Consider the following 26,646-nt stretch of genomic DNA (forward strand, 5'->3'; position numbering starts at 1 on the left):
AAGAGAATGAGAGGGCTCAGGAAGATAATTAGAAGGAAAAGACTGACCAGAAGAGGGGGCAATGAGGGAGAGTTTAGGATTATTCCCAGGTTTCTGGCTTTTGTAGCGCTATAACAAAGAGAGAAAGACATGGTCAGAATGCAACAAGAATGAAGCAAATAACTCCAAGTCTATACACACTGAGCCTCATGGGCCTGGGGGACATTTTGGGGGAGATTTTCAATTGACAGTTGGATATACAGCTTAGTGGCTTGGGAGACTGGCCTTTTGACTAGGGTAAAGGTTTTCCTTATAATAATAAGGAAAAATCTAGGGTAAAGGTTTTCCTTATAATAATAATGAAGTGATCAGAAAACACCTTGTCCCTAAGCAATTATGAAGGCTTTAGAAATATCCAATTCATTAATAACTCTTTATTATAAATTTAATAACATATACTTATAGAACTATTAATTTAAATGACTTTTAAGGAAGAAAAATTAATCCATGAAAAATACTTCTTTTATAATAGAAATTTTCACAGACAAATTTCCTATTTTTATGACTTTATTGCAGGTCTGTGAAAAGACAATTCTCCTCCCAGAATTATTGATTAATAGAGAAAGAATTTATATGATTATATGAAACCAGTAATACATGTATAAAAACAAATTGTTTTAAAATAGTAATCTTATTTTCGTATCTAACAATTCAGACCATATTGTTATCCCATGAGTATCACCTCTACGAAACCACATTGGAGTGGTTAATGATTTACTACATTTTTCTTTTTTTCCCTTTACTTTTACATAGTAAATTCTTATTTAATTGGCACTGGCCTATGTTATCTTACTAGACAGCTCTAGCAATAGAGCAATTCATGTTACACATAAAAACATAAAAGAAGAGTCCACGTTGCTTTTAATACTACTACTAATTTCATGGGATTTGAATAATAAGCAACCGTTACTATTTATTGAGCCTGTACAACATGACAAGAACCTTCATGCTATATGGCTCAATTAATTCTCACAAAAACCTTCTGTGATAAATACTATTCTTAAACCCATTTTCTCTCAGAGAAAAACGGGTCTCTGAGAGATTATCTAAATTGTCACACAAATAATGTGGTTAAAAACACAGATCTGTCTGACTCTGTGGTAAGAGTTTTAAAATGAAACATATTTGGTCTCTACTTTGAAATCATATTTTAGCTAATTCTATCTTTATATTTTAATATAACTTGAATAGCCACTTACGCTATGACATAGAGATAAGTATGGGAATCTTGGAGAGATGTCTCGCCTGGGAAAGCCCACATCATCCTGACACATCTTAGTGTCTACTGCACCCCTATCTGACTCTAAAATCAAGGAGCCCAAGAAAAGCTATACTGGACTTTCATCAGGTCAAGCCATCTAGCACTGAAGCATGTGCCAAAGACAAGCGATTCTTTCTGCTTTCTAGGGTTCATTAGTTAGTTCTTGGCCACTGTTCCCTTATACTCCCTGAGGAACATCAGCATGTAAGAGAACCACTGATATGCTAAGGGGTTATCTTTCATCCAAGGTTCAATGTACCCTCAGAGGGCTTTGTTCTGCTGGTTTGATGTCCAAGTGTCTCTGATTCCCCAGGCAACTGAATATCCCACTTCCTGAAAAATGGTGACATCAGGTATCACCTTCAGGCACATTTTCTAGGTGACGCTTCCTTTGGGGAGTAGAAAGTCAAAATGGGCACAATACATTGTACAGGTGTCCAGACAATAAGAAATGAGTGGAAAACAGTGTGTGTGTGGCAGGGAGGAGTAGCACACAGTACGGATATATTAATCCCATAATTCACAGGCAAGAAATGTTGCCATTTTTAATATAAAAATATTACATAAAAAGTTTCATTTTTTTCATAGAGGTCATGTGTAAAGCATTAATAAGCTAAAGTACACAAAGCCAAATGACAAAGCTTGATTAACAGACTACCCACAAAACTCATATTTGCCTCGGTGTGTTTAAAGATGCTTGCAGGCTGTAAATCTCTGACCCTCATTCTGACTATTGATTAGTAAGAACTCCACCCTTGTTTTTAACTAATAAAAACAATGGTTTCTCTTTACTTTAGAGCAGGTATCATGTTGGGTAGTTAATTTTTCACTTTTGTAAATGTGTTTCTCACCCAAATCTTACTTGGAGGCTCTACAACTTCTCTTTTGAGAAAGGAGGTCAAGTCACCACATCACACTGAGAAATCTTGGTTTTGACCTCTTCACCTTTAGTTCTCTTCAATTTTAAGGTTAAAATCAATCATGCCAGAAATACGGGAAAAAATCACTTAAAAGAATTCACATATTTTTCCCTTTTCTTGTTATCTAAGTGTATCTTTCAAGAAGGGATGTCTGGGATTAAGTTTGTGGGGGAAAATAATAGAAAATTCTGCTATAAATTGTTTATATTGGCTGAAATTATTTTTAAAAGAGATCCAATTTGAAACCTCCACAAAAAAAAACTTATGAGATTAATTTTCTAGATTGTGTGTCTTTGGACACATAAAAAGGACCTACAGGCTATTAAATAATTTTCAACTTTGAAATCTAGGAGAGCAAGGGTGTTCTAATCATGAAAATGTTTCAGCATTTCAGAGTTTATAAAAATCTGTTAGGCACTCTTACCAGCCTCTTCTAATTATTTATAGATCTTCACAACCACACAAGTTTCTTCCATTTAACGATAAATCACTAAATCACTTTCTACTCATGCTTCTGGTTTCAGATTGGCTATCACTTCTTCCAAGAAGCTTCCCTGGTCAGCTATCCCCACCCTGTATTCTGCCTTGCACACACTTCCATGAGCTTAACTCTTGCTATAATTTCTCTGATCAGCCTTCACTTTTCACACTTTCAATTGTTTCTTAATTGTAATCGATTGTGTAAATGTTTAGCTTAATGTCTGCCCTCCCTCATAACTATTAGCTTCATGAGGGAAGAATCTTGTCTGTTCTTGTTATCACCAGTGTGAGCATATTCATTAAAATGTGGAATAAAAAGGACTATTTGTTAGAACTTCCAACACATTAATTTCTTAACAAAACTTAACCAAGCCTGCAATCACTACAATGTTATCTCATTAGAATACTCAAGCATTGGTTTTTCTAATTCTGTCATTTATTTATTATTTTTTGAGACAGTTTCACTGTCGCCCAGGCTGGAGTGCAGTAGTACAATCCGGGCTCAATGCAACCTCTGCCTCCTGGGCTCAAGCAAGCCTTCCACCTCAGCCTCCCAAGTAGCTGGGATTACAGTTGCCACTGGGCCCAGATAATCTGTCTATTTTTAGTGGGGACCATGTTTCACCGTGTTTGCCAGGCTGGTCTTGAACTCCTAACCTCAAGTCATTCACCTGCTTCAGCCTCCCAAAATGCTAGGATTACAGGTGTGAACCACTGCACCTGGCTATTCAGTTTTGAGAGGGAGTCTTGCTCTGTCACCCAGGCTGGAGTGCCGTGGCATTATGTTGGCTTACTGCAGCCTTGACCTCCTGGGCTCAAGTGATCATCCTGCCTCATCCTCCTAAGTAGCTCAACTACAGGTATGCATTTGACAGATTTTTATTTTTATTTTTTATAGAGACAAGGTCTCACCATGTTGCCCAGACTGGTCTCAAACTCCTGGGCTCAAGCAATCCTCCTGTGTCACAATATGATGGGATTATAGGTATGAGCCACTGTGCCCAGCCTACTTCAGTTTTTTAAAAAGAAAGAAAATAATACTCAAGCAATTGATAGATTTTAAATATTGATAGCAAATGAAATATTTGTAAATAGCAAGATAATGTTTTCAATAGAAACAAGAATCTAGAGTTATCTTACAAGTATCAGTCCAAAGCTTTCCATGCCATTGGATGGACAGAGAGTCTTCTACTACAACCTCATCATATGACAATTAAAAGATCAAAATAACAAGGGGTCAATTTTATCCTCATAAACTTCACATGAATGTTTTTGAAAATATAGATTTTTAAAGAGAGATTTGGGAAAAATCAGAGCTCTCTCCAGCTGGATTAGTTTCTTTAAAAAAGGATTTTACTTGTTCTGGAAAATAAACTGTTTTTATAATAGAAAACATTTCTATGATGATATTATATAGCCAAGATCAGTAAAAAGCCAACTCTATTCATAGAATTTTGATATTAGAGAACTAATTAAAACCTTGTACCGGTAAGAACAGAGAGATCTTATTTTGTGGTTAAATGTCTCAAAATTGATGAATAGATCATTTTTCAGAGTCTGCTTACAACTACCAATCTTTTCCAGCCATTGCTAATGCTTATAATCAAGGAATAACTACTATTTATTTTCTTTTCATTTAATCAGTGTGCTTTTGGAACAGACAGGTTGTGTTCTCTGCCATTTACAAACTCAACTCAAGGATTTAATTTAAAATCCAATAATTGAATGAGACGGTATAATAACCTTTTGTATAAATTCATCATTTCTTATCTTTCCCAAAGAACAAAATGTCCTGTGTGCCATAATCACTACTGTTTACTTTTCTGGAAGGTTTTTGTATAAATTTCTGTATCTCACCCTGGATTGTAAATCCACCCTCAAAATATAGCATGAACAGTTTACTACTCCAGGCCTTATAAGTGCTCATAGCTGCTATTGTGACATTTGTATGGCAATTAATTTCACTCCCTGTTATAAAGAAACCTAAGTCCTTGTAATATCCCCTTCCAGGTAGTTCAGATTAACACTCTCATTTGCCTCCTGCTTTTTAAAAGGGTTGGAACTTTGGGTTCGTGTTTCACAATATGTGTCTCAAAGGTTTTCCTTCCCTCCTGCCCCCGTCCCCTCCATTCCCCTCCCCTCCTTTCTACTCCCCTCCCTCCTTCTCTCGCCTCCTCTCTCCTCTCTCTCCTCTCCTCTTATCTCCTTTTTGGAGGGGTAGGGAAAGAAAATGCATTACCTAGGCTGACTTTCAAGAATTGGCAGTATTTTTTGTCCTATTTTAATTGTTTGCATTTACATGAAGAAAGATTTATTTGTTGAAAAATAAAATCAGTGAACCACTAATGTATTGTTATCAAGATTTTCTGCAGAAGAGGAAACATACTGTGGTATACCTGGGAGTATAGTTAAAGCAGCTGTACTTTGAGTGACTATACAAAGATCACATCCATTTAAGGTTCCAAGGGCAAACTCAAGTGGGGAGAAGAGAACTGGGCATTATTACTGGTTAAGATGTCACAGCTGCAGCTCTGGTTTCTACTGCAGGTCTGGGAACCTGTCATTTCAGTGTCCCATTAGAGGGGGCCAACCATTGCTGCCCATGGCCCTACTCACAACTCAGCTTCTTTCTACCTCTGCTTCTCTCTGTCTTCCCCTCTCAGCCCTACTCTTCTGCCTGTTTATTTTCTCTAGGCTGTGTGTGTGAGTTTTGCAGTCACAGTTCCTAAGGAGATTTTTCTCTTTATAATGATTTTATTTTTTTTATGTTCTGGGGTACATTTGCAGGATGTACAGGTTTGTTACATAGGTAAACATGTGCCATGATAGTTTGCTGCACCTATCACCTAGGTATTAAGCCCAGCATGCATTAGCTGTTTTCCCTAATGCTCTTCCCTCCTTGCCCTCCTTCAACAGCCCATAGCAAGTGTTGTTCCCCTCCCTGTGTCCATGCGTTCTCATTATTCAGTTCCCACTTATAAGTGAGAACATTCAGTGTGTGGTTTTTTCTTCCTGTATTAGTTTGCTAAGTGTAATGGCTTCCAGCTTCATCCATGTCCCTGCAAAGGACATGATCTCATTCCTTTTTATGGCTGCATAGTATTACATGGTGTATATGTACCACATTTTCTTTATCCACTCTCTGAGTGATGGGCATTTGGGTTGATTCCATGTCTTTGCTATTGTGAATAGTGCTGCAATGAACATATCAATGCATGTATCTTTATAATAGAATGATCTATATTCCTTTGGCTATATACGCAGTAATAGGATTGCTGGGTCAAATGGTATTTCTGGTTCTACATCTCTGAGGAATCACCACACTGTCTTCCACAATGGTCGAACTAACTTCTCAACAGTATAAAAGTGTTGCTATTTCTCTGCAACCTCACCAGCATCTAAGATTATCTGACTGGATTAGTTGGAGATTAGATAATATGAAGTGTCATTATTGGGCAAAGTTTTGTGGCAACCACCTCGTAGCCTACTGGTCTGCCTTCATTTCCTTATAGAAGTTGGCTTTTGAAGTAGGATAATTCCTCATTGTGCAAATCTGACCCACACATTGCAGGACATTCACATCTGTCGTCCTGGCACTAAATGCCAGTGTGCCTTCCCTGTTTAGACATTGTGATAATCATCCCTTCTTCGTTTCCAAAATAGACTCTGGGCTTGTTAGACCTTCAGGGTCTCCTGGATTCTTCTTTGAAAGGGGAACAAAGAGAAAGGCTTTTACATCACAACTATAATGGGAATTTAGCTTAAATTTTTCTTTAAACATTCTGACCTGAAAGCATACTTTGGAACATATAACTGAGGAGAGCTCTAATTTTTCTTAGTGCAACACTACCTGCATAGAGGGAAATAAACCAGGTCCATTGTGATAGGTGATTCTATGTTCATAACATACCCGTGTTTTAAATTGTTGTAAAACAGGTTCTTGGTCTCTAAATTCTATTAAGAATCTACTGAAGCCAGGAGCAGTGGCTCATTCCTGTAATCCCAGAACTTTAGGAGGCTAAGGCAGGGGTTCACTTAAGCTCAGGAGTTTTGGGAGGATCACTTGAGCCTAGGAATCCTATTTAGGCTGCAGTGAGCTGTGATCACCCACTGCACTCGAGCTGGGTGACAGTGAGACCCCGTCTTAAAAAAAAAAATTCTACGGACTTAATTGGAACATTCATCTGTCAGTAGGTCTTTAATCTATAGCAGCCACCACACCACAACATAAGATTTGAAAAATACTACTCAATAATTAGTTATAGGCCTGGTAAAGTGGCTTATCCCTGTAATCCCAGCACTTCGTGAGACAGGAGGATCTCTTGAGTCCAGGAGTTCAGGATCCATCTAGGTAACATAGAGATATCCCATCTCTACAAAAAGTTAAAAAATTGAAAAAGAAAATAAAACAATTGAGTTATAAAGCAAGCATTTTTTGAATTCTGATTTCTAACCTTAATTTTGCATTTCACATAAGCATTAGCTGAAACAGGCCACTTTATAATTGATACTTCACAACTTCTAAAAACTACTTGAGTAATAATGTACTTACTTTTGGAAACAGGAACACTAAAACCTAGGCAAGATCCTTTAGCCATATTAAAATTAACAAGAATATCAGAAAACGCCTTGAGCACCCAGGCTTAGATCTATGAAGGAAACCATGTTAAATGACGAGTGTAACTGAAGGGCAGAGAGTTATTACGTTGTCCCATGCTCCTTCTAGATAAAATTAAAGATGCTGTCACCTTTAATTCATGCAGAACTAGCACTACCTCTCCAGAGGCATTTGAAAAAAATGTGAGGTGTTTTTGGTTGTCACAATGACTGGGAAAGAGAGTTCTATTGAGATTAGTGTTTGAGAGCCAGGGATACTAAATCTTGTTCAATATGCAGAACATGAGATAAAAGAACAGTCCTGCCTGAAAGCCAATAGTGCCTGCATGAAGAAACACTGTTACACATTTAACAGAGATAAACTCAAGTCCCACTGCCTGGGGAAAAGAGCAAGTTAGTCATCTGTCTCTTGACATCAAGATTGAGCACCTTGTTATCAGCCAGGTGCAAATGAGACCCAGAGATGCTGTTCACATGTCTTGTAAGCTTCTCCCTGCTCTGGGTCATTTTCTCTCATTTACAAAGAGGATATCAATATATGGCAAATTATTTACACTGCAATACCTCACAAACAGGGTAGAAATCCTTTGCAAACAGGGTTAGGGAAAATCTTTAAATATATTCTTTTGAAATGATGCTTTTTTTCTCTCTCCCTGATCTCATTCCCTCTGCTTCCAAGTATTCTCTGTGTTTAACCACTGGACATCTAGATGAGAGTAACAACCTCCAAATAGCTACTTTTTCAGGCTAATTTCTCCCCTATTCAATACCAAAACGTATAAGGTACAACAGTGTCTTCCATCTTTGTATCTTCCATGTTGTTATATAACGAAGTGTCTGACACATAGATGCTGAACATGTATTTACTTAATTACTACACATTAAAATCTTGGTTACCTTTCAAGACTTACGGCCAAACATTTTTTAAAGCTGTTTTGTACTACTTAATTCCAAGTCTTTATTAATTTTCTCCTTTGTATTTCTACAATATTTCTAGAGCAAAGAATAGAACATTTAATTTGCTATTTTCATGATTTGTTACTGTTGCAATCTTTTTCTGCTCAATTAATTAGATTATAAACTGCATACTGTTGAACATAAAGCTAAGCAAATGGTAGCAACACTCCGACAGGTCCACAGATAATTGTTTATTGCTTGCTGAAAACAATTCCACAGTCGGTTTACCAAATTCTGTCATAATGTATAATGAGTACTTGGGGCTTATAGGTCCTTTTATGATGTACCCGGAATTATAGTCTAACCTAATCCTTAATACAAATAATATGAGGCTTGTCATAAGACTATAGGAGAAGACTGTAGAGTTAATGGAAGTCTCCTACCACAGGCCAGGAACTTTACAACAGACCTTTCAGTGAAGAAATATGGAAAAGATAAAGAAGTAGAGCTAGAAGGATAGTGCTATCAAATTGTATTAATTTATATGTAATGAATCCTTCACTTCTGAATTAGCCTTTGCATCTATCTTATCCCTGAACATTCATTTATTCTCAGTGTATAAGAAAGTACTTGGTAAAATACTGCTTCTAAATCTGAAAAGCTTCAAATAGTCTACAGTTCACAATTTCTTTATATTTATAGGTATGGACATGACATGCAAATGTTTTTATATAGTGTTTACCAAACACCTTTACTCCTTAATCTCATATCCAAAGGAGCTGAGATTAAAGAGCAAATCCCCAACATTTTTCAGAAACAGTACCAGCCCCAAGAGCACCAAGCCTTTAAAAATATTTCCATACATTATTTCTTTTATTCCTTTTAATTCTTTTTAAATAAAGAGGGAAAAGCACTTATCATCTCCATTCAGTTACACAGAATTGGAATGCTGCTATGTGACAGAAATCATCACACTAATGCACAGGTATTGAAAGTCAAGCAACTTTGGTCTAGGCTGAATTGAATTAAGTCTTGACCTTGTAAACATTTCCATTGGAGGTAGAACATACACATTTGACTTTTTGTCAAATAAGGGATAGTAAACAATGATTCTGAGATCCTAATAAATTAAAGGTATTGTAAAGATATTAAATATATTTTTTTAAAGAAACCAAAGACAAAAGGGCACACAGATGTTTAATAAATTAGAAAGTGAAATGTAAATCTTCATAGTTGAAATGTTTGCATCTTCAAATCTTCACTGGTTTTATTTGATAATTTTTGAAACCATGATTAATAATAAGCTCACATTTTAAACTCTTAGTATGCATGGGAAACTGCAAGTATCTCCATTCACTATGGAGTTGTCCATAGTACCAGTGACTTAAAAACAGTGTCAGCCACTTTATATTCATTTTTCTTTACTCTCATGAAAGTCTGAGTGAATAAGGATATTTGCACAGTAGAGATATTTTTAAAAGTTTCGGGCCGGGAGCGGTGGCTCACGCCTGTAGTCCCAGCACTTTGGGAGGCCAAGGTGGGCGGATCACGAGGTCAAGAGATCGAGACCATCCTGGCCAACATGGTGAAACCCCGTCTCTACTAAAAATACAAAAAAAAAAAAAAAAAAAAAATTAGCTGGGCATGGTGGCGCGCTCCTGTAGTCCCAGCTACTCAGGAGGCTGAGGCAGAAGAACTGCTCGAACCCGGGAGGCGGAGGTTGCAGTGAGCCGAGGTCGCGCCACTGTACTCCAGCCTAGCGCCTGGTGACGGAGTGAGACTATGTCTCAAAAAAACAAAAAAGTTTCAGCACCCCTCCCACATTGGTGGTTTAAGTGCCTCCAGCTGCTGTTCCCATGAACACGGTGTTGATAGGTGGTAAAGAAGACACCATTTCTCTACTGCTTGTTCCATGGGAGTCCAGGGTTTCTTGAGCTGGATACTGGTTGGAAGTTCCATACATACACTGGGATGAGGAAGAAGGAATTGGGGTTTGCAAACTGGAAGCTGTAAGGGAAAATATAATCAGCAATTGAAAATTTATTGACATTTTATTTTCTCAGCAAATGCCACTCATTTTAGTTCTCTGTATTTATTTATGCACATAGCACACACACCTATTCTAAATTTGAGTTTGTATGGTTTACCAGAGCAATCATCTTTTCTTCCATTTTTTTCCCACTTGGTGTTCTCCCAGAAACTATTTCCTCTACATATTTCACAAAGAAAACTCAATTTCAACTTAACTGCTACCACCAAAATATATCCCTCAAGCTACCTCCTCTTTCCATCTGCACTTTCACAGTTGTAGTTCAAACCACTATCTTTTCTTTCCTGGACCAACTCACCAGCCTCCTGACTGGTCCCATGATCTCCACTTTTGTCTCACCCACTCACCCTCCTGAGAGCAGCCAGAATGATGTTGCTGAAGTGTAGATCAAACTTTCACTCGTCTCAAATGCCATAGTGGCTTCCCATATCCTTGGAACATGATCCAAGCTTCTTACCTTATATAGATGGGTCTCTGCCTTTTGATTTATTTTGCTCTACTCTCTCCTTCACTCATGCTTAAGACACACTGGCCTGCTCTCTGCACATTGATCTTTTCAAATTTATTCTGATTTCAGTGGTTCTGCATTTAATGCTTCTTCTGCCTGGAACTCCTCCCTCAGATCTTCACATCTTTGCCTCTTTCTCATCACTCAGCTTTCAACTCAAATGTTTCTGCCTCAGTATTCCTTTCTCAGCTATCCTACCAAAAGCAGCTCCTCCTTTACTATCTGTCATTTTACCCTATTTAATCAAGTTCAGAGTGCTTGGCATTATCTTTTTAATGCATTTGCTCATATATTTATTGACTTACTGTCCCTCTACTAGAATGTAAACTTCTTACAGGTGAGAACAATGGCCTGATCACCACCACATCCCCACATCTAGAATGGAGGCTAGCTCCTAGTAGGTTCTCAATAAAATTCAGTAACTGGCTCACTAGCTCTGTATTTCCCTCATATATGGTTGCTGCCTTCTTATTGCTGACATGACATGCTCTCTGTTGCTAAGAACCAGGCTTTATAATTAAGAAAGCCTACAGTTGAACTCAGTTCTCCTTGCACTACTTATCTACTTATTCTATCCCCTCATTTTACCCTGCAGCACACTTTGCAATCTACTTGTAAGCCAGCTCTGATAAACTAAAGCTTAGAATCCACCCTACTCTTAACCCATGTTTCACTATCAATGATAGTCAATGCTTTCACTATCTCTTCAAGTAAATAGAACTAATAGTAACAATAGCAACGCAGTAGATTTTAGTCCCATGGTGAGAAAACTTCCTGAAGTGGAATTTTCTGCTTCATTAGAGTAACCTAGAAGCAATGACCATTTGCAGATAGCAGGAGATGAGCTGCTAGATTCTGCTCAGGGAGCATGTGTGACAGTGACAGGAAGAGAAGGAGTACTTCCTATTGAATTATTGGAAAAGTACACTGAGTGAGGAGAGATGGAATTGATTTCATTTTCCCTTAGGCTCTGGTTGTGTGTCAATGCCCTTTACTTCTGCTAGTCCGAAATCAATTTCTTTGGAAGATTTTAACCATCTCATATAAACATTAACACTCTGCCTTGATACTTAGTGAATATACACTTGCCCTGTGAAACATTATTAGTAATTTTAGAAACTAAATATATAGTGACTAAATCTATGTTATTAGTAATAACATACTAATTATTTATAAACTAAATGTATGTATAGATTTAGTTTTTACTCCATTTTCCACTCACTGATTTATTGAGTTCCTACTATGTGGCAGACATTTTGCTAGGTGCTGGTGATGCCCCTAGCGCAAGCTGCAGAATTTCCTCATAGATGAGGATTCAGGAAGGTAACCTGGTTGGAAGAAGATTCTAGGAGGCTTCATGGAAAGCATACCATTTTTCTTATTTTTACTTAAATGGTGTGTTAGAGACCAATAAAAATAGCAACATTTTGTAGAGAGGTGTTGAATCACATTTTTACGTAGTGAGAAAGTGATAGTAGCACCCATCACAGGACACCAGCTTTTTTTAAAACTTGGAGTGATTTTTGGATACTAATAAGAGATCATGAGGCCCAAAGATGTTTCTTGGCACTACAACTGGGTCCAACACTAATCAAGAATGAGAAAAAGGTATTATTACTGCCCTTTTAAAACTTACAGTTTTTAGACTGCATTTGACAGGTCATATTAATTTTTTGCATACTTAATAGATACCATCTTTTTTTTGTAAAAAATAACAGATCTAGCAGTTGGTTTCATAATAGAGATAAACATAATAAGAAATGAAAAACTGTTATTAACTGTGTAGTCAGATACAAAAAATATAACTTTCGATCCAAAGTAATAAATCAACTGTGGGAACATGCTTGCTCAGTTCACGTCAGCATATCACCCTCAAGTAATGCTGCATACCTGAGGTCAATGACTTCTTAAAATGTTTTCAAGAACTACTAAAATAATTCACCTAGGACTGGAGTTCGACATGCAACTGGAGATGATGTATCTGCATAAAACGAGCTGGTCTGTTTTCTACCACTGTCATCTAAAATGTTAAGTGGATCGTGGATGTCACTGTAGGGGGGCAGTGAGCGAACACTGCTGATGACAGAAACATGCTGATTCACCATTGATCCGAGCCTATGAGACTCTGGGTAGGTTATGGTACTTCCATAGTATCCTGTAACAGAAAATGTTGAAAATTTGCTGTTAACTTATCACAAAGAACTTTCAGGGAAAAAAAGTGACAAAATAATTAAGTGATGCTCTAAAGATATCAGACTACAAGTATTACATGTAAATCTACATAGGCTACAGAATTGGATTTGTATTTGCATATGGATAAGGTTTACTGTGCTGTTTATGTTTTTTAATACATAAGAATTGTAGCATAATACATAATTTAATACATAAGAATTGTATTAACTTTAAGACCAGATTACATCTCTGTCAGATTTCCCTTATCGACATGAACAAGCTCTGCCTCTGAAGAAAGAAAAAAGCACTATTAGCCTGTCACAAAAATACTACTTTCATGTATAGATGCATGTTTGTGGGAGACAAAGCCTGGGCTACACTTAGGAGAAAGGCACCAAAGAAACCTACACACAAAGCCTATTTTGGTGACTCAAGGTCACAGGTCTCTCTACTTCTCTTAACTTCCAATTTTTATTGGCCTAACTGTTCTGGCCCCAGTCTTTAAAATCTGCTTTTAGTTAGCAGGAAGAAATATTATTCCCAAAAAATGTTTACAAAAGACAGAAGATTCTTCTTTGGGGCTATTAAGGTAGGTCTCAAACATATGATTTAAACTATCTTTTTTAGCATGTGTAGTATTTAGGAGGGCAATTTTAGGCCAGAGGTGGTGTCTCATACCTTTAGAAGGCACCTCAGCACTTTGGGAAGCCAAGGAGAGAAGACTGGTTAAGTCAGTAGTTTGAGACCAGCTTGGGCAAACATAGCGAGACTTTGTCTCAAGAAAAAATTTAAAATTTAGCCAGGAATGGTGGTACATGCTTATAGTCCCAGCTATTTGGGAAGCTGAGATAGGAGGATTTCTTGAGCTCAGGAGTTTGAGACTGCAGTGAATCATAATCCTGCCAATGCACTCCAGCCTGGGCTACAGAGCAAGACCCTGTCTCAAAAAAAACAAAAAAAAAAAAAAAAGGAAGAAGGGCAACTTTAATAAAGCCACAAAAATTAGGAAATATATGTGTATGTAATAGAAATCATCTCCAAATATCTAAGACTCCATAATCTTTGGAAGCCATAAATGAAAGGACATGCTACTTAGCAGAGGTAGAACTCAATGCCTGATTTTACCTCATTGCCATCTCAAAAACTAAGAAAAATTCTTTTAAAATGTCAATACCATTTGGTGAATTAGGAGGCAGTGTCGCTCCTTGGCAGCTGGTAGCCCCTGTGTTGCTCAGGAAATTGAAGCTTCCTGTATTTAAAAACTGCATATTGTGTGAATCCTGGGCTTGCAGGGATGGGCCATAGCTGGATGGTGGCCGGGAGTTATATGGAGAGCCTGCACAACTGCCACTGAAGAAGTCTCTTGAAAGCTGCTGTTCAGTCCAAGCCATGCATCGACCATGCTCCGTGTGATGAGGATAGAGTCCTGATGGCGGGTGTGGCTGTGCCCGAAACACAGTCTGGTAGTTAGAGCTGGTGCTATAAAAGTCATGGTTGGCTTGAGGGAGAGTAGGATAAATGGTCTCTGGGTATGTGGAGCAGTGTGATGGAGCTGACAGTACCGGGCCCACACTTGGGGGTCTCCCTGCCATTGGTCCTTGGTTAATGACACTTCCTCGGCTTGTCATGGCTGGAGAAATGGGCGGTGTCATCAGATGACCAGCATTCTGTGAAAGCTCCATTTGACCTAGAAAAAATTACCAAACATTCTTTTAGTGTCATAGTAAAGTAGATGGGCTCACATCTTTAAATAATATTCAAAAGATGTATTAATATATTGTTTTCCATCTTGCTTCATTTCTGCCCTCCAAAAACAACTAAGCTGGAAAGTACCAAAAATCCAATAATTTTAAAAATATTATCACAATACATGTATGTTTCACAACAGTGGAGACTTGGAGTTGGTGACTATAGAGAAGAGTTTGGCTTCATGGTTCCTCCACAGGTAGCATGGTGAGAGCATGCGTGTCTGCTGCTCATATTTCCCATTAATTAAAAATTGGCTGATTGTTAAACTGTTTGATTTTTAGGGTAAAAAGAAAACATCACTAATGTCAAAATGGCCATGGCTTCGAAGCAGTCAATTCAAAATGTCATGCAAATACCTCTGATAAGTAATGTGATTTATGAATGCCACCAACTCTCTGGGCCTCCAGTGTTCCATTGGTAGAAGTAGACCCCTGAACTATAAGGCTCTTCTAGGTTTAAAATTCTGTAAATCAAATAAAATAATGTATATAGAAAGATTTCAAAAAAGACACAAGGCAATAAACAGATTTAAAATACTCCCAAGTAGCTTGTTAAAGCTGCCAAATATTCATTTTGACACAAAGAAAACCTTAAACCAAAAAGGAGAATTATTGTAATGATTATACTAAAATGGCTGAATCCACTTTTTAATGGAGGAAAAATAATAAAGTCTCTTCAAAATCCAAAAATAAGCAACTCATTTTTTTGATCTTCAAAGCACCTTAAGGATTTTATGTATACTTTGTCTAATTATTTCTTCCACTAAATTAACTAATTATTCATACTTCTGATATAACTTATGGAGTGTGTCAAAACATGATACCTGTGTTAATAGTAGTATCACCATGGCCAAAAATCATAAAAATATTATAAATCTTTATTAAAACTCAGTTAAGATCATCCTTTTTTATTGTTGTAATTCCTGGAGTGGAGGTTACAAGTTTTAAGAAAAATGAAGGAATAGGCTTCTCTGAGATGTGTTGAAGTCTAAGCCGTTATCTTTATCATACCTGTGAGCGGCATATTGTCTGTATTCCCAGCAGGGAATGGGTGCAGAGCAGGGCCTAGGCCTCCAGGTTGACTGGATGGCAGAGGGAGATAGGTTGTCTCCACATGGCTTTCATTCTTTACGGGGTCACTGGAAACCAAGCTCCCTTTATTACGGTTGGCCAGAAAGCATGAACTCGGAGAAGCAGTAAAGGCAGCTTTACTTGCATCTGGAAAAAGTTTTTTAAATTGGAAATTTGAGATTTTTTTTTCTCATATTCCTGGCAGATAAACCCAAGTAAAAGAAAATGGAAATGTTTCATTGTTCAGTATTTAATCTGAACTCCTAAGCAATGTTTTCCATGGGAAGTGAGGCTGGCAGACCTTTGCTCTTGGCAGCGATGCTGGGATTTTTTTTAAGCTGCATATTTGTGGATGTAGATGTAGATGAGGAGCACGAAATAATCTACTTTGGAGTGAAGTTTTCAAAATGCAAGTTGCCCCATCCCAAATAGATATGTTTCCTTCCTTCTCTAAACACCTATAGAACATATCTTTACACCACTTACCTATGTAGTATATCACATGTATCCTGAATTATACTTATTTTTGGTATTATGGTCACTTCTCCAACTTCACCTAAATTCCCAGAAATTAAGATTACCAATTTTTTATCCTTTAGAGTTTCCAGTAAAGTAGTTTTGACTACTCTACATATCAATGAATGAAAGAAAAATAGTGGTCCAATAGTGTGAGTATATGGTAAGAATTAGTAATGACATGCTTGGAGAAAAACTCTGAGATTATGATAAACCCACTTAATATCTGCACTTACAAATTTTTGAACTTAAGATTTAAACAAAGAATATGCAAAACAAAATAAGTTACCTGAATTCTTCATATACTTGTCCAATAAATTCTGTAACTCTTGCTCTTTGTCATTATTAAACTGAGTCTCCATGGCCAGGAGAATGTATTCATCAAGAAGCATTCGAATCAAATGAAAGGAACCTTGTTTATGGATGGAGAATGAGGAGAGGACAGTGTGAAATGTAAAAAAAAGGGAGAGAAAGAGAAGGAAAGGGAAAGAGAAGTCAGTTATCTTTGTGACCATCTCGCAACACTTTCCAAGGAGCCACTGAAATAAACAAATACTTGTTGGACTTTAAATGACCTGCTAAGACCAACATGCTTAACTTGGGTCTCTAATCTTTCTGTGTATTGCCTGCCCTGCTCACTGTGTGTACTATCCTGCCAGCTCTTTGGCCACTAATTACATCAAAGGAAAATACGGATGAAAGTGAGACATGCTTTATGCTTTAAGAGGGCACACATTGGAGTGTGATAAGCTTTAACTTGGGGAGAATGAGCTCTACTCTGCTCTATTTCTGTTTACTTTGTACTAAATAATTAGACAATGGCCAACATAGTCTGAAAAAAGGCAAGTAAAGAGATGTCTTTCTAGTCTGAAACAAAATATTCTTAGCTTTGGCAAAAACTAAAAGAGTAATTTTCAAGTGAAATATGTTTTGGAAACCTAAAACTTCTTTTAACTATTCAGTAGATTTCCCAACAAAAGGATTTTTTTTTGTAGTAAGGCCAGGCATCAATGCTGTATATTTTACAAAACCTTAAATACAGACAAGTCTATTTCAAATAATTGACAATGCATTTTTTTATTCTTCAATACAAGTTCGCTGATTTTATTTAATTCTATAGAACATTAAATAAAACAATTTAGTTAATTGTAATCTCTTTCATAATGTAAAGATTTCCTGAAATGCAGCTACCAAATGCAGAGTTACTACCCATGAGTTTAACATTATAAGTATAAAATAGGAATCTCCGGAATTTTAACGAAAAAGAAGGTATTCAATTTTTTAAAAAGCTAATTTGACCCTGTTTGTCTCCCAAGTCATATAGAACAGGAAAAATGGGTCAGAAACATGAGAGTGTGTCTTCTAAGCTGCTTGTTGATTCCTGGAGTGCAGCTATATGGGTTTTCACAAAAGATGCAGAAATTTTCTGTATTGCAATGAATAATAACTTTGGAAAATAATGTCTTCATTATTGTTGGTTTGTTTGTTTAACAAAGAAAATTTATCCAAGCACTGATGAAATGTAATGATAATAGCTGCTATGCATTAAGCATTTCCTGAGTGCCAGCCAATTTGTTTTTATATACATCATCTCACCAAAGTACCTACACAACCCTTTGAAGAGAATATTCTTCCCCTTTTTCAATGAGCAGATTGGCCCATCGCCAGAGAGAAGCAGTGTTAGGATTTAATCCTGCATATGGTCTGACCCCAAAACCCAGGCTCATAACTACCATTTTCTCATAGTTCGATATTCAGATACAGTTTAAGAAGTGACAATGTAACATGTTTAAAAGTTGATAGGAGATGTGACTGGGGAACAAATGATATAATTCATTTAAGAAGAGTTTTATAATACACATATGTTACCAAAACTGGATGCATTGTTCAAGGTGAGATTATGCATTACTCGAGCACCAAAAAAACTCCACTTTAACAGAAAGTCTTGAGCTCTCTTCTTTAATGACCTTCCATTTTGTTTGCTGGTCTAAAAGTAAAGGAACAAAATAAAACTATAAAATCTGTCCTCTTGTTACTACATGCATCCTATGTTAGATCAAGAGGTAAATAGACTGTCTAACAAATGGACAGATGGCATGGCATTTATTTCATCAAATAAAACTATCTGTCCAGAGATTTTAACGTTAGCCTGTCTTTGCTGACGTTTTAAGGGTAATACATCTTTATTCAACATGGCTTTGTTTCCAAATAGAGTTAGACAACAAAATGAAATAATTTTCAAATTATTTTTATTTTTTATTTTTCCTTTGACAGAGCTTTAAAAAGAATAGAAGATGAGGTGTGAAGGAAGGGCTATATATTTTTGTGAATGATTAACTTTGACTTCTTTGGTACTGAATGATAATCTGTTTTCCTTCCAGAAGAAAAAAGTCTCCAAACTATAACTAGTTTCCTTGATATGGAATGGTTAACACCAACTAGTGATGGATATATTTGTTCTAATTGCTTGTTTCATGATGGATGACTGGGTTAACAAAAGAAAATGAAGAAACCCCAGAGAAAACATAAAATATTGAGATTTTGGAATTCAGAAATGCAAATGCTTAAAACCATGTTTTCTGTCAGCATTTATGAAATCTTCCTTTTTAGAAATGGGGCAGATAGTTACAGTTTGTAAGTTTATCTTTATCTACTGATGTTACTCAGCTGTAACTTTATTGACTGATAGGGAAGGCAGGACATCTTGTAGTCTTTGGGCAAGAAAGGAGAAATATAATGGAATATATGTTAAATGCTCTCAAATCTTGACATATTTCTAATTTCAATAAGTGGCTTACCTTGTTTGTAGAGCATCAAAAGATATTCAAAGCCTTTATATACACAGCCTGTCACCCCTTTCCCCCCAGTCAAAAAATTATAGCCAGTTTAGCATTTACTCTTAACAAGAAACTTATTTTCTGGATCTGTCATTAAAAAGTACCTTAATAACTCTCTGTTCTACCACAGTATCCAGCCATTCAATAAAAGCCTCCACAGTGGCATTCTTCTTAAGGAGATCCTTCAGCTCTTGGAACACAGTGATAGAGTCATCTACCCAGGAAAAAAAAGAAAAGAAAGAAGAATATCTCACTCTACTGACAATCCAAGAGAAAACCTAGAAACTAGGAATCATCAATACTTTGATAGCATAAAAAGGAAAGACAGATAAATGTGTGAAAAGAATTAATTTCATATCTTGAAAACAGTAACAAAATATCCATAGTACTGTACTCTTCAATGTTTTTGTTTGTTTGTTTTTGAGACAGGATCTCGCTTTCTTGCCTAGGCTGGAGTGCAATGACGTGATCATGACTTACTGCAGCCTCAAACTGGGCTCAAGTGATCCTCCTGCCTCAGCCTCCCAAGCAGCTGGGACTCCAGGCATGCACCTACAAGACTGACTAAATTTTTTTTTTAATTTGCAGAGATAGGGTCTTGCTATGTTGCCCAGGCTGGTCTTGAACTCTTGGGCTCAAGTGATCCTCCCACCTCAGCCTCTCGGAGTGTGCCCAAAATTTTAACAAGTGTATATATCTTGGTATATATAGAAATATAGGTTTAAATGTTATATATATATATATATATGCATATACTAGGAAAGATTAAGTTGTTAATGTAGTTGAATATTCACGTTTGAGTCCAGTGTTTTCATTAAATGGAACAGATTAGTTAAAAGCTAATGAATGAAACTAAGCTTGGCAATTTCATGCTTTCCAAAATATCCTTTATCTTTAGTAAAATTAAGTTATTCACTGCAGAATTCAGCCATTTACCTGAAGAACCTTTATCATGTAATATTTAAAAGGGCAGTTTAAGACTATCCTTTTATTAAAGAGTTTAAGGTTTACTGAATCTCAAAAGATAATACTATTTTATGTTAGGAAATAAAAAGTGGAGTTGAGATTAGGCCCCAGAGAGCAGTCCATAGTTTGTGTTCCAGTGTATAGGAGGCTGCAGGGATGAAAAAATAGTGGCTATTATCCCTTAGTAATCAAGCCTAGCTGTCTAGCCACACATATTAGCTTGGTAAGCTCTGTCAGATGGTCCAAACTTGAGTAGAGAGTCTGCTTTGAAAAACAGTATTGTGCTGAGAAACCATTTTGATATGTATTATATACCACAGGATGACAAGATTATAAAACACATGCAAATTTGTATACATGTAACATAAAACTGAAAGAAAACTTACAAAACTCAAACCATTTTGATTATTTTCAGATTATTTCCATTTCATTTATTTCTAGGTAATGAGATTATAGATGACTTTTATTTTCCTCAATATTTTCTGTATTTTCCACAATTAGTAATTATAATTATTTTTTGATTAGAGGATACATTTTTTAAATTAAAAATATTTTTATAAACCAGTTTATTTTATAATCAGGTGTGATTTTTCAGCCCAGAACACTTTTGACAATGCAGAGAAACATTTTTGTTTGTCTCAGCTTGGATGAGGCTGCTACTGTCATCTAATGGGTAGAGGTCAGGGATGCTGCAAAACATCCTACAACACACTGGACAGGCTCCTCCAACAGAGTTACCCAGCTCAAGATGTCAATTTGCTGAGCTTGGGAAACCTTGTTCTAAACAAAGAGAATGGACTTACGTTCAGTGTAGATACCAGATTCAGTGTCTGTGCTGCCTGAAATGGTAAGAAGGGCTTGAGAGCCAATGCTGTTCAAGTCAACCCTTTCAATATCAGATACCATAGAGTTAACCACATGCTGGTCAAAGAGAGCTGGTCTGGCAATCTGCATAGAGAAAGTAAAGAAGACACTATGCTATATCATTTCTAATGTATCTAGAAGAAATTTTTAGCTATAAGAAAAAATAGTTCCTTGAGAGGAATGTATCATAAAAAACTTTTTTCTTATTTTAAAGCTAAAAGCAGTAGCAGAGACTCATGATCATCTCTGTTAAAAGTTTGAAAAATATTTTAAACTTAGAAAACAAGAATGGATTTTCTTTGTCCACGATCACAAAATAAGAATTTTTACATGTTACATTTCCTGTCTGAAATTATCTCAAGCTTGTCTTTTAAAATTTAGAAAGCAAGAAAACTTCATAAAGCAAATAATCATTTGGGGGAAGGAGAAGTATATATATATATTTTTTTACAACCCACACCTTCCGGTGCCCCAGCCCGAAGAGGAGAAGTATATTTTAACAATACACAAATGTGGCATTCTTAACTTGTGAATTACTTTTGTTCTTCTTATTTAAGAGAGCCATGATTAGTAGGCATTTTTAAATGTGTTGAGTTTGTGGTTTCACAATATTAATATCACACAGGCTCATTTCTCACAACTTTAATTTGTGCCACTTAGATTCACATGGCAAATAAATGTGATTGCATTCAAGTTCTTTAAATTTCACATCACAGAGAAGTTGCAAAGATAGTGAAGAGTATTTCCATATACTGTCCATCCAGCTTCTTATCATCTTCTATAACTATTGTATATGACCCAAATCAAGAAATTAACATTGGTACAATACTATTAACTACAGACATAATTCTAATTTTACCAGCTTTCCCACCAATATCCTTTTTCTGTTATAGCATTCACTTTTCGGTCTCACATTGCAGTTAATTGTTGTCTATTTAGCTTCCTTCAATCTATGAAGGTTCCTCAATCTGTCCTTATCAGATTTATTTTTTATTTGGTGACTCAAATGCTGTCAGCTTAGCAACCAACATACCTGAGCAAGATGTAAGAAAGATGTTTGTCGTTTCAGAGAAGACACAAATCTTCGCACAATAGGTATTTTCTTGTCAGTCAGGGCTTCTGGCAAGTTTTCCAAGGATGAAACAACCCATTGTTCCCAATTTTTAGCAAAATTTCTTATGTCTGCTAATAAGCTACAAAGAAAGCTATGTGTTAAATGCTTCATTGTTAAAAAATGCATTAAACAATTATATTTTAATTGAGTTATACTATTATTCTATGATTTCAAGAGCAGTACTTTTGAAGTCAGACAATCTAGGTCTGCCATTTATCATATTTTCTTATAATGTATTTTTAAATATTTGTGGCTATGTAGTAGGTGTATATATTTTGGGGTACACGAGATGTTTTGTTATCATCTTCATCAAAACACTCAAGCTCTTCAAACTCCACTTTAAGTACCCAATTCAGAGTACAGAATAGATATTTAAAGACTGCAATTGATAATTAAAAGATATTATTGACCAGGCTTATACCAAATATTAAATAAATAAAATAATCTAGAGGAAAAGGTAAATAAAAAGTAAAATTTGTTTTATCAAGCAATATCTATTTATGGAGCACCAACTATGTCCAGTCCTATATGAATTTGTACCCCCAAAGTTCTAAAATAAATTTTATCATTTCATTAGACTTTGTTTTGGTAGAAAAAGTTGACGGTTTTTTTTTTTTTTCAGAATTCTATTGTTCTTACATTGCAAAGTTTTTTTGAAAAATCTTTAGGTATCATTTCAATAAACTATTTGAGATTTTATTCCTTTGTTAAAAGAAGGCAATAATTTCATCATGCCACTTTCTGATTTTGTAATTAAGATTAAAGTTAATAATAAAATATAATAATTTCTCCTATAGTTTTTATTACTGTTATTTTCCATCAATTATCTTTTTTATATTAATCAAGCTAGTTTCCATTGACACATTTCTTGAAGGTCAACGGTGCCTAATTACCTATTTTTCACGTTAGCAGCTCTCAAAGGTATTGAAGGATTGTTTCAACCATTTTGTTTACTGAGGCCCAACTATAAGACACATCTCTTCCAGCAAATACAGAGGGACAAAAGTAGAAAAATAGACTTCTTGATAAATGAATAAATGGCTACTTAATGTTTTCTTCTAATATAATGTATAAAGTTAAATCCTGTACTAGAAAATGCTCATGTTTTATTAACTGAACATACCTTTCAGGCATTTCTTGCATTGTTGCAGGAATGAGTACATCTGTAAGAACCTTAATCATAGGAAAAGAGGTTAATACAAAGCTTTACTTAGTATTTCTATAGAAAGACACATTATTGCTCAACTACTTTTTATTCCTAACTTGCTAGAGAATCATATGTTAACTCCTTTCTGAGAGTTATAATTTTATCTCTAAAATGAATGTATGTATGAGCTGTGTATGAGTTTGACAGTAAAACAAGAAATAGTATTGTGTATGTATGTGCTCAGTATGTTAATTACCAGCGAATTGGTCCATGGTAATCATATATTGTTTTACAATGAAAAGTTGACCACTTTCAGAGGTAAGAGGAAGATTTTGCAGAAGTGCATTTTACACCGTTCTACTTACAGAGCTCACTGTGCCTCTCTGGGTCCACCATGAGCAGGAGAAACCAGGTTCATTTAAAGATACTTAAAGTCAGGATTTTAGTGTTAGACTAAAATATACATATGATTTAGAGGGAAAAGTATGTTTTAAAAGTATTTCTTGGACAAGCTGAATGACGGTCCAAAAAGCTTTTCTCGATGGAAACGTGTGTGCGTGAGCCCAGGTCTTTTCTTATACTCACTCATGGAGCTGTTTCCTCTCCCGTTTTGGGAGCTTTGTCTAGTGTTAAGCAGTGCAGACAATTCATACAAATTAAACCATTTTTCTCTAAATAGTGGCATTCATATTCAATCCAGAAAAACAAAACCAAGATAATCCTTATACTCCTTTGAACCTTCTTCAACTTTAACTTGAAACTAAAGGCAGAAAATATATTGTATTTTATTCCTCCTTTCTCCCATCCCGTGATGAAGAAGTACTAGACAGAGGATAAAAATATGAGCTCTCTTATTCAAGCTGTCTCATTAGTTCTTTCTCTGCATAGGGATTTCTGGACTTAATTTACCTATAAATAGTTTCTGCTTTACTTTTCTGCAAAGCTGAGAATCTGATAGTGGCAACTAACTTAGAAGGATTTTATTTCCTAAATGTTTAACAGGGTCCAGCTTGGGTTTTCTTGCCAACTCAGATTATTTTTTAAAAGGAAAGCCTTTGTTTTTCCTTACGATAAGTTAACAGATAAATGTAAGCAAACTCACTTTAAAGTACACACATTGCAATATAGTTTTATCTATCAGCTTAGACCTTGTAGCCACCAGGGAAGAGACTGTCAGGAATTAGTCTCTTTCTGTCTCCCATTAAATGTCTGGCTAGGACAATCAGTTTGTCTTTATTTAGGATGTCTTCAATATCCTTCTGTAGATACTTAGGAACTCTAATTTGGTTTGAGAAGAGATTTAGATATTAATGCATTAAAGTTAGAGGTTTTTGATATTTTCAAGTTATTAATCTCAGGAGGGTGCCTAACTCTGCTTTTTGCCAAAACACTGGCATTGTGGGAAATAAATCCATTGCATTATTTTAGTATGAGACTTAATAAAATTTAACTAAGTTTTCACATATTAATAAGTGTATCACATATAGCTTTATTATTAGCCGTAAAAAGAAACTGAGTTTGTTTCACTTAATGTAAACTACAATTAAAACATATACACTATTAAATATGCACTATTAAATTGTTTGCTTTCTCATCAGAAAAAAATTGATAGTGTATCGCCACTATGAATAACACATTTACTGAAAATATGCAAGAATTTAGATAGAATGCTACGTAAAGAAATAAATGGCTCATTTAAAGACATCCAAAGTGCTTACCTTATAAAGAATTGAGTCGCAAACACAGAAAATATCAATGATAACAGGATTTTCGAGTAGGGGAAGAAGATGGTCAGGCATTCCTTGCCAAAAGTGTAATAAAAAATGCTGGATCTAGTTGCAGAGTAAAAAGTATGTTAAGATTTTTTCTTTAACATGAACTTGTTAAGAACAGAACATGAAAGTATATATAATAGGGTCAACAAAGCATTCTTTGTTATTCTTACCTCTTCAAAGTTTCCATTAATTGCATTGTCCAGGATACACTGGCAATGAGTTTTGTACATCATTATGAGCGTGTCAACCTATTTCGAGGAAGAAAAAGTTTAACCAAAGCAACATTTAACACTGCCTTTACTTGTTAATTTGTTCAAAACACATTTTTTTAAAGATCCTATTATTACCAAGCAGTATGCTCAATGCTAAATACTCAAAAATTAAGGCAAAATCCTTATTTCAAGGACCTTACTGCCTTTGAAGGAAGAGAAGCAAACAAATGGACAACTACAGTCTAGTATGATACGAACAGTGAAAAAGGTAATTGTTCAGAGTACTATGGGCCAAAATAACATCCTAGTTTTATGCCTACTAAAAAATTAAATTTTTAAATAAATTTTTTAAATTTAATTTTTGGGTAAATAAATAAAGTAGTAAAAAAGATTTGGGTGAATAAACATAAAGTAGTAAAATTCACCAAATCCTCACAGTTTTCTGTAATGGATGCTTGGAGCAGTATGGCATAATGATTTCCAATTTTGGTTCTGGAGTCAGCTCAACCTGGGTGCCACCTTCACTGCACTACTTAGCAGGTGTGACTGCAAAAGTTGCTTTGTCTCTGAACCTCAAGCTTTTTAAGTAGGTATTAATAACATATTATATGGTGTTAAGAAAATCAATTAAAATAAGAAGTGATACATATGGAACAGTGCCTGGCACCCAGTAAGACCATACTAAACATTACCTGGAATTAGTAATAAAAATGATGCATTTTCCAAGAAAAAGTTCGAACATTGAATGTCTATTATGAAAAGTCTCTGTTTCCAAGTTACCATGGATATTTGCATAGCATAGTTTAAAAAATTTTAAGTATATTCTAAAATTTGCAATGGGTAATATTCTGGCAACTTAACATTCAAACTAAAACTTTTATTTCACATGTTAGAAATTTCCCTACCTGTTGCCGGTTACTTGTTCTATGTGAAAAGAAACAATGTTTAGAGGTTAAGTGTGTGAGTTTTGCTTTCAGATTACCTGGATTTCAATCTCAGCTCTAATTTGACACTTACTAGTTATTACTAGTTATATAACGTTAGGCACGCTACTTGATATTTATGTGTTTAATTTCCTCATGTCTAAAATTGACATGATAATAACAGTAGCTATAAAATAGGTTGCTAGGAAGACTAAATGAATTAACAAATATAAAGTGTTTGGAATAATCCATAATACATATTAAGAAATTGATGGATGTCCGCTATTTTGATTCCAATAGCATCTAGAGTGGTGGTGGTGATGGAGGTGTCCTATCCTAACCCTTTGCATTTCCCTTTATTCCTACAACTCAATGCACATATCTTTGTGGTTTAGCTTACAGCAGTATAACAATGACATGAACATTACTGATCCATTTGAAGGACCTGTGCTGACTATAGAATACCTCTAGCAGGATATGTCACCATCAATGTAAATGAGACTTACTCCATACTTCAGGCAATGCTATT

At 35.7% G+C, this 26,646-nt stretch overlaps 1 protein-coding gene across 1 annotated transcript in view; it reads right to left on the minus strand.

Moving 5' to 3' along the window:
• Nucleotides 1-9,987: 9,987 nt before the first annotated feature.
• The window catches only part of RFX6 (regulatory factor X6), a 54,922-nt gene continuing 38,263 nt past the window's right edge, over nucleotides 9,988-26,646 (minus strand). Inside the window, exons 8-19 of the mRNA XM_064360401.1 lie at nucleotides 25,153-25,230; nucleotides 24,926-25,039; nucleotides 23,184-23,233; nucleotides 21,980-22,139; nucleotides 20,886-21,030; nucleotides 19,221-19,330; nucleotides 18,149-18,266; nucleotides 16,569-16,691; nucleotides 15,704-15,910; nucleotides 14,119-14,631; nucleotides 12,715-12,927; nucleotides 9,988-10,221 (exon numbers count right to left, since the gene is read on the minus strand). Of these exons, the coding sequence (XP_064216471.1) occupies nucleotides 10,046-10,221; nucleotides 12,715-12,927; nucleotides 14,119-14,631; nucleotides 15,704-15,910; nucleotides 16,569-16,691; nucleotides 18,149-18,266; nucleotides 19,221-19,330; nucleotides 20,886-21,030; nucleotides 21,980-22,139; nucleotides 23,184-23,233; nucleotides 24,926-25,039; nucleotides 25,153-25,230 (2,007 nt within the window). The 3' untranslated portion in view covers nucleotides 9,988-10,045. The remainder of the gene's footprint in view (nucleotides 10,222-12,714; nucleotides 12,928-14,118; nucleotides 14,632-15,703; nucleotides 15,911-16,568; nucleotides 16,692-18,148; nucleotides 18,267-19,220; nucleotides 19,331-20,885; nucleotides 21,031-21,979; nucleotides 22,140-23,183; nucleotides 23,234-24,925; nucleotides 25,040-25,152; nucleotides 25,231-26,646) is intronic.

This window comes from Aotus nancymaae, unplaced genomic scaffold (genome assembly GCF_030222135.1).
Source record: "Aotus nancymaae isolate 86718 unplaced genomic scaffold, 86718_ANA_hifiasm-v0.15.2.pri h1tg000040l, whole genome shotgun sequence".
In the NCBI taxonomy this organism is placed as follows: Eukaryota; Metazoa; Chordata; class Mammalia; order Primates; family Aotidae; genus Aotus; species Aotus nancymaae.